This window comes from Onychostoma macrolepis, chromosome 20 (assembly GCF_012432095.1).
Source record: "Onychostoma macrolepis isolate SWU-2019 chromosome 20, ASM1243209v1, whole genome shotgun sequence".
Taxonomy (NCBI): domain Eukaryota; kingdom Metazoa; phylum Chordata; class Actinopteri; order Cypriniformes; family Cyprinidae; genus Onychostoma; species Onychostoma macrolepis.
Window position 1 is genome coordinate 913,165 of NC_081174.1, and position 11,508 is coordinate 924,672.

The window sequence follows — 11,508 nt, forward strand, 5'->3', positions numbered from 1 at the left end:
TTCACATAGTAGAGCAAAACATCAAAGTACCGTCAAGTAATGTTTACCACAAACCTTTAATTTACTCATTAATTGAAAAACCCCTTTATAAAAACCCATAGGAAAATCTTGAGGGAGCCATCAGTTCTGGGTTTTGATGTCACAGCTGCAGTACTTTAGCGTGTGAAGCAGCATCTAGTTCCTTCATTCAGGGAACCAAACAGGGTCAGAAGTTAACTTTTCCATTAAAGGGGTAATATTTGCAACCTGCAAATTATTTTAAGTGGCTTTTTTTTTTTTTTTTTTTACATTGGTAAGGGACACTTACGTTCACAAGTAGTACAATTTCTCATTCCAGTGGATAAACACAGACTTAGAAGCACACACACTCACACACACACAGGTAAAAGTCAAGGCGGTTGATTTGTGTTTGAAATTTGCATGGCTTGGCACACTTTCCCTAAGCAAAGTGTTAATCAGCCATCCGATCTCTTAGACACCTACTGAGAAAATCCTTAACATGCAAAACATTTTTGCTTCCATGTCTTCACACAGATGAAGCATGTGACGGAGCTAACAGTAGATTTGTACACTGATCTCTTCACTATTTGCAAATTCCTCTTTTTTTAATGTAAATAACAGTGCTGCTGAACCAGAACAGTGTGTCTTGTGTCTCTCTTAGTGTGTGTGTTTGTGTTTAAAAGAATGACCATTTCTTCGGTTCAGTCAAATTAGGAAAGAACAGCCACGGGTAAGAAAAATTAGATCACTAGATAATTTCACCTCTTGTATCATTAACATGACATATTTGATATGTGTCTACTCTAGCTTTACACTTGTTATCTTTGGAAATCTGAGCAATCGCAACGACTTTCCTGACAAATTTGTCAAGGACCAGATTGTCTAAGTAATTAATTAAGTAATGATATCCAGATTATTTTTAGTCTAAACAACTGAGACAGTTGATACATGAATTAAGTCTTAAGGGCTGTGGAGGCAGAAAATGCACAAGGGATGAAGAGATTCTGTTGCAGTGAGAAGGAGAGGGTAGATTTCTATCACATGACTCCAGCACATTTGTGCCACAGAAACACTCAGCAGTGACGGGTCACCTTCCCCTATAAACACACTCAAACAAACCCTTCCGCAGCATTCTGTCCCACTCTTCTACTGCAAAATGACGTCTTCTACCACCCTCTTTATAGTGAAGACAGCAGAAACTTTCCGTTGTTTTTATAATAAGCTAATTATGTTTTCACCATGAGTGCAAGAGCTCAGGTTACATGTTTTGCTCCTTTTAGTATTGTATCATTTCTTATTCAACCTTTTTTAGTTGAACATCTGTTAGTTAAACAATTGAAGGGCTGTGTCCTAATATTTGTAATTATTGTCTTTGTGTGTGCTGCATGAGAACAGATACATAGTGTTTAATACAGGTGCTGGTCATATAATTAGAATATCATCAAAAAGTTGATTTATTTCACTAATTCCATTCAAAAAGTGAAACTTGTATATTATATTCATTCATTACACACAGACTGATATATTTCAAATGTTTATTTCTTTTAATTTTGATGATTAGAGCTTACAGCTCATGAAAGTCAAAAATCAGTATTTCAAAATATTAGAATATTACTTAAGACCAATACAAAGAAAGGATTTTTAGAAATCTTGGCCAACTGAAAAGTATGAAAATGAAAAGTATGAGCATGTACAGCACTCAATACTTAGTCGGGGCTCCTTTTGCCTGAATTACTGCAGCAGTGCGGCGTGGCATGGAGTCGATCAGTCTGTGGCACTGCTCAGGTGTTATGAGAGCCCAGGTTGCTCTGATAGTGGCCTTCAGCTCATCTGCTTTGTTGGGTCTGGTGTCTCTCATCTTCCTCTTGACAATACCCCATAGATTCTCTATGGGGTTCAGGTCAGGCGAGTTTGCTGGCCAATCAAGCACAGTAACACTATGGTCATTGAACCAGCTTTCGGTACCTTTGGCAGTGTGGGCAGGTGCCAAGTCCTGCTGGAAAATGAAATCAGCATCTCCATAAAGCTTGTCAACAGAAGGAAGCATGAAGTGCTCTAAAATTTTCTGGTAGATGGCTGCGTTGACTGTGGACATCAGAAAACACAGTGGACCAACACCAGCAGATGACATGGCAGCCCAAATCATCACTGACTGTGGAAACTTCACACTGGACTTCAAGCAATATGGATTCTGTGCCTCTCCACTCTTCCTTCAGACTCTGGGACCTTGATTTCCAAATGAAATGTAAAATTTACTTTCATCTGAAAAGAGGACTTTGGACCACTGAGCAACAGTCCAGTTCTTTTTCTCCACAGCCCAGTTAAGATGCTTCTGACGTTGTCTCTGGTTCAGAAGTGGCTTGGTAGCCCTTTTCCTGAAGATGTCTGAGCGTGGTGACTCTTGATGCACTGACTCCAGCTTCAGTTCTCTCCTTGTGAAGCTCTCCCAAGTGTTTGAATCAGCTTTGCTTGACTGTATTCTCAAGCTTGCGTTCATCCCTGTTGCTTGTGCACCTTTTCCTACCCAAATTCTTCCTTCCAGTCAACTTTGCATTTAATATGCTTTGATACAGCACTCTGTAAACAGCCACACCTTTCAGTAATGACCTTCTGTGACTTACCCTCTTTGTGGAGGGTGTTAATGTTCGTCTTCTGGATCATTGCCAAGTCAGCAGTCTTCCCCATTATTGTGGTTTCAAAGAACAAGAGATACCCAGAATTTATACTGTAGGGATGGTCATTTATTCAAACTCAAATGTAAATATTCTAATATTTTGAGATACTGATTTCTTTCATGAGCTGTAAGCTCTAATCATCAAAATTAAAAGAAATAAACATTTGAAATATATCAGTCTGTGTGTAATGAATGAATATAATATACAAGTTTCACTTTTTGAATGGAATTAGTGAAATAAATCAACTTTTTGATGATATTCTAATTATATGACCAGCACCTGTATAGTGTTTCATATACACTTAGACTTGATTGACCGCATACAGTAGGCATTGTGATACAATACCGTCATTTAACATACAGTACTGCAATCACATTACAGTTTTATAAATGAACTGCAACTCAAAATGCACCAAATGTGCAGAAGAGTGTGAAATGGGCCATTCAAACAAACAGTGCATTTTGAAGCAATGATTTGAAAATACTACACAATGGTTACACTCTCCAGGAAGTCATTTTTCCAATGGCTGTCTAACAGATGACTCTTATCATTAACCAAAGTTAAGTCTCTGTCTGTGTGTGTGTGTGTGTGTGTGTGTGTGTTTTTGTAAGTGAGCACATACCTCAAAATCATTTGCCTTATTGTAGTGCATGTTGAGCACTTTGTAGAGCTCTGAATCACGGCTCACAATGATATCATCAACTGCTGCCACACCGTCATTTATGGCCTGCCTGGCAAACTTCTCCATCTGGATGTAGTAGAACTCTCTAAAGTTACTGAACCACTTTATCAGCTGAGATGTGATACACCTGTTAAACTAAAACACAAAGAGTGTTAAATACTGATTAGTTAGGTTTTAAAGAATCTCTATCAGTCTGCACTCACCTTCACATCTGAGAAGTACATCTTGAGCATGCTGGAGCTTGGGTACCGGCTGTAGAAAAACATCAGTTTGGCCTTCTTCAGGTGATTTGGGGACAGTCCCTCCTGGATTTAACACTAGCAGTAAAGGAAAATAAGCCCAGTGCTAAGATTTGCTTGACATTATCATCTCATCACTCAAGGTGTCGGCTCGTCACGTTCAATAAAACATGAAAAACACCACACCAACATATTTTACATCAGAAACTCATTTTACAGGCAAAGCGGGCAATGTCTTTCCCTATGCCCTGATCCCAAACCTCCAGATGTCAAAGAGATAAAGATAGCATTTGCATATCACCTTCAAATGTGTTTGTAACCTTCGTTTTAGCAGGGACAGAACACAAATATAGCGGTAAAGGTTTTGGAGGCTCTTTTGAGCATGGCAAGCTAGAAAAGTTTTTCATAGGTGACCATTTTGATCCGACATTCTTAAAAATAAATCATTATAAGAGACGTTTTGTAGTGAATCGGGATAAGGCCAAAAAAAAAAAACACTGCTTTGGAATTAAATTAAATTATAAGCAGACAAACAAATAAACAAACAAAATAAAACTACATAGTAAACCTTTATAATTTATTTAATAACATCAGCAACACTATGTCAGACCTTGAAGGGGGAACAGTTTGGCTGTCTGCCAACGCTGCACATTTTCCTCCATACTTTCAGCATTCATCAATAATCTATTTAAGATAAGAGCACACACTGGAAGTTCAAACTGCACTGTGTGTGACACTCCTGTTGTTGTCCCGCTCTGACCTCTGCCAGACAACAAAATGGCTGAATGGGCAAATTTCCCAGACAAAGAGGACTGAGTTACCTCCTTTAAGGCCTCTCTGAGCTCTGACATCAGTGCAAAGCCTTTTGTGTGACTGTCAAACAAAAAACTTAACCACTGCCAATATAACTTTGGACAGACAGGAGAACTTTTATCTGCTTAAGATGCCAGTAGCAAGTAAATCCATATTGTTCAGGTTTATCTGACTCAGAAATTAATATAACCATAGACCCAGTCCACCGAAATTTAAAGGTCACAGTTTATTATTTTGTACTTAAGAAATGAGCTACAGTATAAATAATAAATGCTGTTGGATGCTTGAATCTGATTGGTTGAAAGACGCACAGCTATCAAGAATTACAGAATTATTTAGCCAGTTTAACAAAGATCAAGTTGATATGATTCTTTAGGGTCTTAATCATTGGTTTCAAACTCAATTCCTGGAGGGCCACAGCTCTGCACAGTTTAGCTCCAACCCGAATCAAACACACATGATCCAGCTAATCAAGGTCTTCAGGATCACTAGAAACATCCAAGCAGGTGTGAGTTGGAGCTGGTTGGAGCTAAACTCTGCAGAGCTGTGGCCCTCCAGAAATTGAGTTTGAGACCCCTGGTCTTCATGAAAAGTCTATAACATACTTTGGTTAAAATTTGCCATAAACAGCACTGTTCACAGAAAGCTGTTTCAGTGTATGTCCCTTTAAATGCTAATGAGCTCTGCTCACCCCACCCCTCTCTTCCATGGAGTGAAGAGCCGTTCTCACGAGACTGTAAACTTTAGCCACGGAACTTGCTAACTAGCACATTATTAGGAAAGGCGATTTGCAAAGTTTTATTAAAAAAAACCTTATACTCACTTGTATAAGGTTGTAAGTTTGTATAAGCTGGATCACGAATGATTCACATGAACATAGATGCATTTAGATAGATCGGGGGGCACATTCCCTTCATAAACAAACGTAATCAAGAGTAAATGACAACTGCTATGTTCATTATAACATCCAACAACAAAACACCTCAATCACTTAGGAAACATTCTTGTCTACATCTGCTCCAGCATTGAAACAATGGCAGACTGTTTCCAGCTTACTCGGGGCAGGTCTGTGTTAAAACGGGCATGTCAGTCAATAGTCGTGGTAGGGGCCTGTGCAGAATTACGCCACTCTGCCAAGAATATCAGAACAGCCTGATCGGAGAAACCGATTGAGGTGTTTTGTTGTTGAATGTAATAATGAACATAGCAGTTGTCATTTACTCCTGACATCTGAGCCGCTGAAGAGGATTAGGTTTTGTTCTGAAGGGAATGTGCCCTCGATCTACCTAAATGCATCTATGTTCACGTGAATCCTTCGTCATCCAGCTTCACCTACAGAAGAAGTGAGTACAAGGTTTTTTAAATGAATCTTTGCAAATCGCTTTTCCTAATAATGTGCTAATTAGCAAGTTTCACGATGAATGAGGCTAAAGTAAACAGTCCCTCAGAGAGCGGTTCGGAAGAGAGGGGCGGGGTCAGAAGAGCTCATTAACATTTGAATGACACAATATGGCTTGCTCTGTAAAAGAGCTGTTTTTGACAGGGTAAAAAAGGTGTTTTTACACTACCAGTGAGAAATTTTAACCAAACTATGACTTTTCATTAAGACTCTAAAGATAATATCAACTTGTGGAAAATGGGCATTATATGACCCTTTTAAAAAAAGCACAGGGTGGATTTTTATCATTACAGGGTGGATGTGTAAAACCCCTGCGACTGCAAGAACTAATAACGTCTTTCACTGAGCACTGTACAGTTGTCTCTGTTCAAAGAGAGTTTTGATACTAGCAGAGTTATACAGCATGGATCTACCTTTTCAAAACTCCTATTCTTCTATATGTTTTATGACTGATTGTATCCCTTAAGAACTGCAGTTTCCATTAAGAGACTAGAGATGGGTTCCATCTAGGTTTGCTATGTTAATAGCTGCTATCGCACACCGTGTGCAACCTGAATAGCTTCATGGACTGAATGAATTATGTGACAGTATTTCGTGACAAAATGCAGTTACACTTTAATGCATTTTGCACACAGAACAATAAAAACAGCAGTTGCATTTTGTCAATCACCTTTTTTTGTACACAAAGTTCAGCACCCAAAATTGAAGTTATTCTTACCATTGTCTGATTAATTTGTCCATAAAGTGAAAGAGCATTTGCTCCTATGCTGTTTGGCTATTGAACATTAACATGAGCTATCATTTTAGAGGCAAATCAAGTAATTACATTTTAATTAAATATTAATTAATAATTAGATAAGACTTTATTCTAGGGAATAATGTGCCCTGACCAGAAACATTTTTAAGATGTAAATAGTAAGTAAAAGGAAAGTTTCACTACTATGAAAAGGATATTGTACAGCTTGAGTATGGAGACATGTCTGACATGTCCTGGAGGTCCCCACATTCAGATTTGATGAGTGATAGCCCTTCAACAGTGTTTCCTGGGAGAAGTGGTGAGCAAGAACGGTTAAGCATCAAATGCTGGCTGGAAGCCATTTTTGTTCGTAAGCTGGTGGTCTCCCTCGACAGATCCATTAAGCCAGGAGAGTCTTTACTAGAATATCCTGTTGATGAGGCACCAAGTGTGCTCTGAAATGAGTAACCCACAAGAGGAAGTGAAAATGGGTGACGGAATGATGGGGAGATGAAGCCTGTGTTTCCAGAAAGAGAAGAAGGTTGTAAGGAGGGATGAGGGTGACCATTCTGAGCTCCAGGATCTGAGGACTGGTGGTGTTCGGATGCAGACTTTCGTACTACCAGTGGTAGTGCCTCCGTCTGATCGTTGGCACAAGGAAGAGGGACCCCAACAAACGAGTCAAGTGGGCTGGGAAAGATAACATCACCAAAGCACTGCAGTCTCTGATTAGCAGTGTGGAAGTTTGGGTTGTCCCCGTTAAAAGCAAAGTGGTCCTCATTTGCTGGGAGTGATGGGAATACTTGTAACAGTGGCCGTGGAGGTTTCGAAAAAACATTCACCACGGTGTCTACCACCTGAGACATGGCAGAGTTTAACTCCTCCTTAAGGGCTTCTGCCAGACGTTTGCCTACTTCATGCATAGCCATCAAACCTTTGCTCCTCAAAGAACCTTCCTGTTTGGCCATCTCTCCATCCAGCGATGCTTGTTCACGGTGCTGGGCCTTCGCTTCATCCAGAAAGCATCCTGGATCCAAGTCTGCTATCTCATTATCAGATCGATCAGCCACAGAATTTTGAATGAGATGTTCATTGATGCCGCCATCACCTAACATCCCATCAGATCGTACACTGTCTTCTGAGAGATTCCCTCCATCTGCTTCTGAATCTGTGCTGTCATAGATCTGGAAGAACTTTTCTTGAAGCTGTTTCAGCTGTTTCTGCATGTCTTCCAGCTGTAGTTTCAGCTGCCTGCGTTCTTCAACCTTCTTCTGTTTATGTGTGGAAACCATCTGCTGGAAGCTATGCTGCTGCTGCTGAGGTAATTTTTGTTTCCTCTTGTTCTCACGATTGCTTTCTCTTGGGCTGAAGGACCGTGCAGTAATGTTGGTTTCTCCCTCTAACTCCCGCTCACAATCCTTTCCACTAGAAATAGAGGTTGCCATCACATTTGGTAAGTGGTTCATTCCACGAATGATGTTCTCAACACGAGCACGCTTGGCCTGAAGGTGCTCTTCATTTAGCCGTTCAGAGTCCGAGTGGTCCAGTGAGATTTTTCCAAATGGTGAGAGACACTCTTCATCACTCTCCTGGGATGAGTTGCTGCAAGTGTCCTCCTGTAGAAGTTCAGGTTCTGCTTTCCTGGAGATCACTGACTCCCTGCCTCCTGTTCCTCTCATTGCCTTATTGCTCTTCAGTAGGTTCGTGATGATAGTGGCACCAGAAAATGGTATCATGTTAGCCTCATATGAGCTGCCCCTTTTAAGCAGTCTGCGGAGAACATTTGATTTGGCCTCACCGAGCTGAGCCCCTTGGCACTCAAGCACATCCTGCTTCTTACTGTGATGGGAGTTCATTGCATCAAAGATGACAGTGGATTTGGCTGCACGGGTGACAGTGATGATGGCAGAAGCTGTTTGTGTTGATGAGGCAGATGAGCTAACAATTCTCTTCACTCCAATGTCCACTCGTCTTCTTTTTGTCTCTCGATTCAGATGGAACTCTGTATCATGGTCTGGCATTTCTGGTGCTTCTACTGACCCATTCCCACAATCCTGAACTTTCACACCTTTATCACAGTCACCTGTGGACAGAAAAGTGAGAGAAACACAAAATAATCTAGTGTCTTTCATACTGGAATCATGATATTTCAAATTCCAAAATGTATATACATTTTTAATAAAAAGACCAAATATAAACTCTACAACAAATATCCACCAAAAAAAGAAAGAAAAACTAATATATATATACATACACACACACACACACACAGCTTATTATATTTCATATTAGTTCTATTATTAATTAGTAGTTAAGTCTTAGATCATTATTATTTGTTATGAAGCAAGGGGAGAGATTTGACTGCAGACATTTTCAAGAAGTGAATTAATTTGAACATGCAGCAGTGAGGGCATCTGACCCTGAGACTAAAGATACATTCCTCATTCAACAGTTATTGAATTTATTGAAATTATTGAAAAAGTGTGTTTTTCATACCATATTTATTATGAGACATTTAAAGAGGACAAAAGAGTCTTTACAATAAAAATATGGAAAAATCTTAAAAACCAGGTCAAAAAATAAAAGGAAAATGCTCATCCAAGGTTCAAACCAATAAAATCTAAATGTCCTTTAAAAGAATGACAAAGAAAGTGCAGACCCACTCTGCAAACGATAAAATAAATAAATAAACATTGATGTTTTGGCCAACTTCATCAGTTCCTAAGATCTTTTCTAAGATCATGGTTGGTTTTTATTAAAAGTTTTAACTAAATGACTCTAAAATTGTCATGTGGTGTGACCAATATATTTACTTACTTACATGCATTATTGGTATCTATGATATCATTTGCTTTTTTATTTTTTCTGCATGTTTCTGAATGCTGGTTGGACCGCTGGACTTTGTTGCTCAGACCATACAACTTTTTGCACATATTAATTAGCAATCTTTAAAAAAAATCTAACAAATAATAAAACATTATGCCAAACTAAGGTTTTGCTCTTGAGAATGACATTATTTTAATAATACAGATGTATCACCATGATTTTATTTTTTAAATATAGAGTTGAAATCGTGAATTCAAGTCATTTTATATGTGAACTACTTGGAGTGTCATTTTACTGAAAAGTGATTGTCATTGACTCAAATTTAAAATTTATTTGACGTGGTCAAACACAATGGTCAAACATATAGTCAAATTTATTGATAAGGATAACATATACTTTCATGTTACGTTTCAAATATCACATAAGCATCCAAATCGATCGAAATCATATAAATAAATGAATAAATAATATATAAATACTACTACTATAAATAATATAATAGAAGCGTAATCACGTAAAAGTCCAAAATAAACATAAACAATGCAAGACGGGGAAACAAGTTTAAATCTATGAAGCGAAGACAGACGGTGCGTTTTCAAATGACAGTAAAAGACACCTCAGTACATTGTAACTCCCTCGCCGATAAACTTCATCATTCACTGTAGTACAGGACAAGAGGTCACTTACCTCACAAATGACTGCAGAAAGGCTTCTGTGGTTTGTGAGATGATAAATAGTATAATACGAAATAAAATCTCCCAGTGGACGAGACGGTGTGGATAAAAAAAGTGAGTGACAGGCGGTAATAATGGGACAGCCGCTGTCCAGCGCTCTGCACGCGCTCCTCCAGCTGTAAGAAGCACTTAAAGACTCAAATAAAGGAAACAGGAAGACTTCGCGTCATTAAATCAGTGTGATGTAACGCAGTACCCACCAATAAGAGCAACTTGATGACCACACTACGAACCAAGCGTGATATTCCAATTGTGTATTCAAATTAATGCGCGTCTTTTTCCTTCATTTGACAACCAGTCTCACCCCAGAGTTCAGTCCGCTTTAGTCGAACACACTCGATGCACAGACCTAAAGTGTTCCTTTTATTTTTTGTCGGATTCTGTTTCACAAAAGCTTAATGCTAGAACCAAACCACAAGGGCAAAAATAAGCTAGATTTGGCCCACAAGGCGTTGCTATTTAAAAAGTAATAGCCACAACTATGGAAGGACGCCTTTTCAGAGCATCCATAATGAAAATTTTGTCTGCTCCTTTGTTATTATCTCTGCACCACAGAGCTGTGTGCCCATGGAAAAGCTTATCTGGCAAAAGACAAAAAATACGAGGGATGATAACATTTTACAGTAGCCATGTCAGGATAATCAAACTAGATAACTTGGTTTTTTGTGGAAAAAGTACACACTTTGGCAATTAAACTTCACATTCAGTAGCAGTGTTCAGGCTACACTAATATTAGTTAGAAGTGACAAGTGCCTCCACTACAGTTTTGGTCACTACACAATTCCTCAACATTCTAAAATGTAGAAAATAGTCATAATAAAAAAATAAAAAAATAAAAATGAGAATGCCGTGGCGTGCTGTAACCAAACAACACAAATATCACATCTGTTTACAAAGTGAATCAAAGATATGTATTTAACCATTTAAACAATTCTTGTTCTCATCTATTTTCTTGGTTTGCAGAAAGGATAGGTATATTGATTTCCCATGCTGCAAGTTAGTGGTTTTTGAGGATGACCGAATTCTGAGTGGAGCTTATTATTGCACTGAAGAACTCATGTTTTTTTTGTCTTTTTAACAACAATCACATAAAGATCTCGACAAACCCAAGGCCTCTTATGATGAGAAACTTGCATCATCAGATATAATAACTGTTTATACAGAATAGAAATGTTCATTTTGAATACCGGTCATGATTGTGATAATTTGGGAATTGGAGAAAAGACCCTCTGAACAAGCAGCTGGTAAGCATTCCAGTTTTGCCCCTGAGGACTGGAGACTGGAGACTGCCAGCCACACTGGCCCACGACCGATCAAATGAGAAAAGACTGTTTGAGAGAGAAAAACTGAGGGTCTGATGTCCAGCACACTTAATGGCCAACTAGCTGTTTATCTTCTCAGCTC

At 38.8% G+C, this 11,508-nt stretch overlaps 1 protein-coding gene across 1 annotated transcript in view; it reads right to left on the minus strand.

Moving 5' to 3' along the window:
• Positions 1–10,251, minus strand: part of LOC131527570 (prospero homeobox protein 1-like) — a 30,102-nt gene extending 19,851 nt beyond the window's left edge. Inside the window, exons 1-4 of the mRNA XM_058756772.1 lie at positions 10,058–10,251; positions 6,761–8,627; positions 3,561–3,666; positions 3,298–3,492 (exon numbers count right to left, since the gene is read on the minus strand). Coding sequence (XP_058612755.1) covers positions 3,298–3,492; positions 3,561–3,666; positions 6,761–8,565 — 2,106 coding nt within the window. The 5' untranslated portion in view covers positions 8,566–8,627; positions 10,058–10,251. The remainder of the gene's footprint in view (positions 1–3,297; positions 3,493–3,560; positions 3,667–6,760; positions 8,628–10,057) is intronic.
• Positions 10,252–11,508: the final 1,257 nt, after the last annotated feature.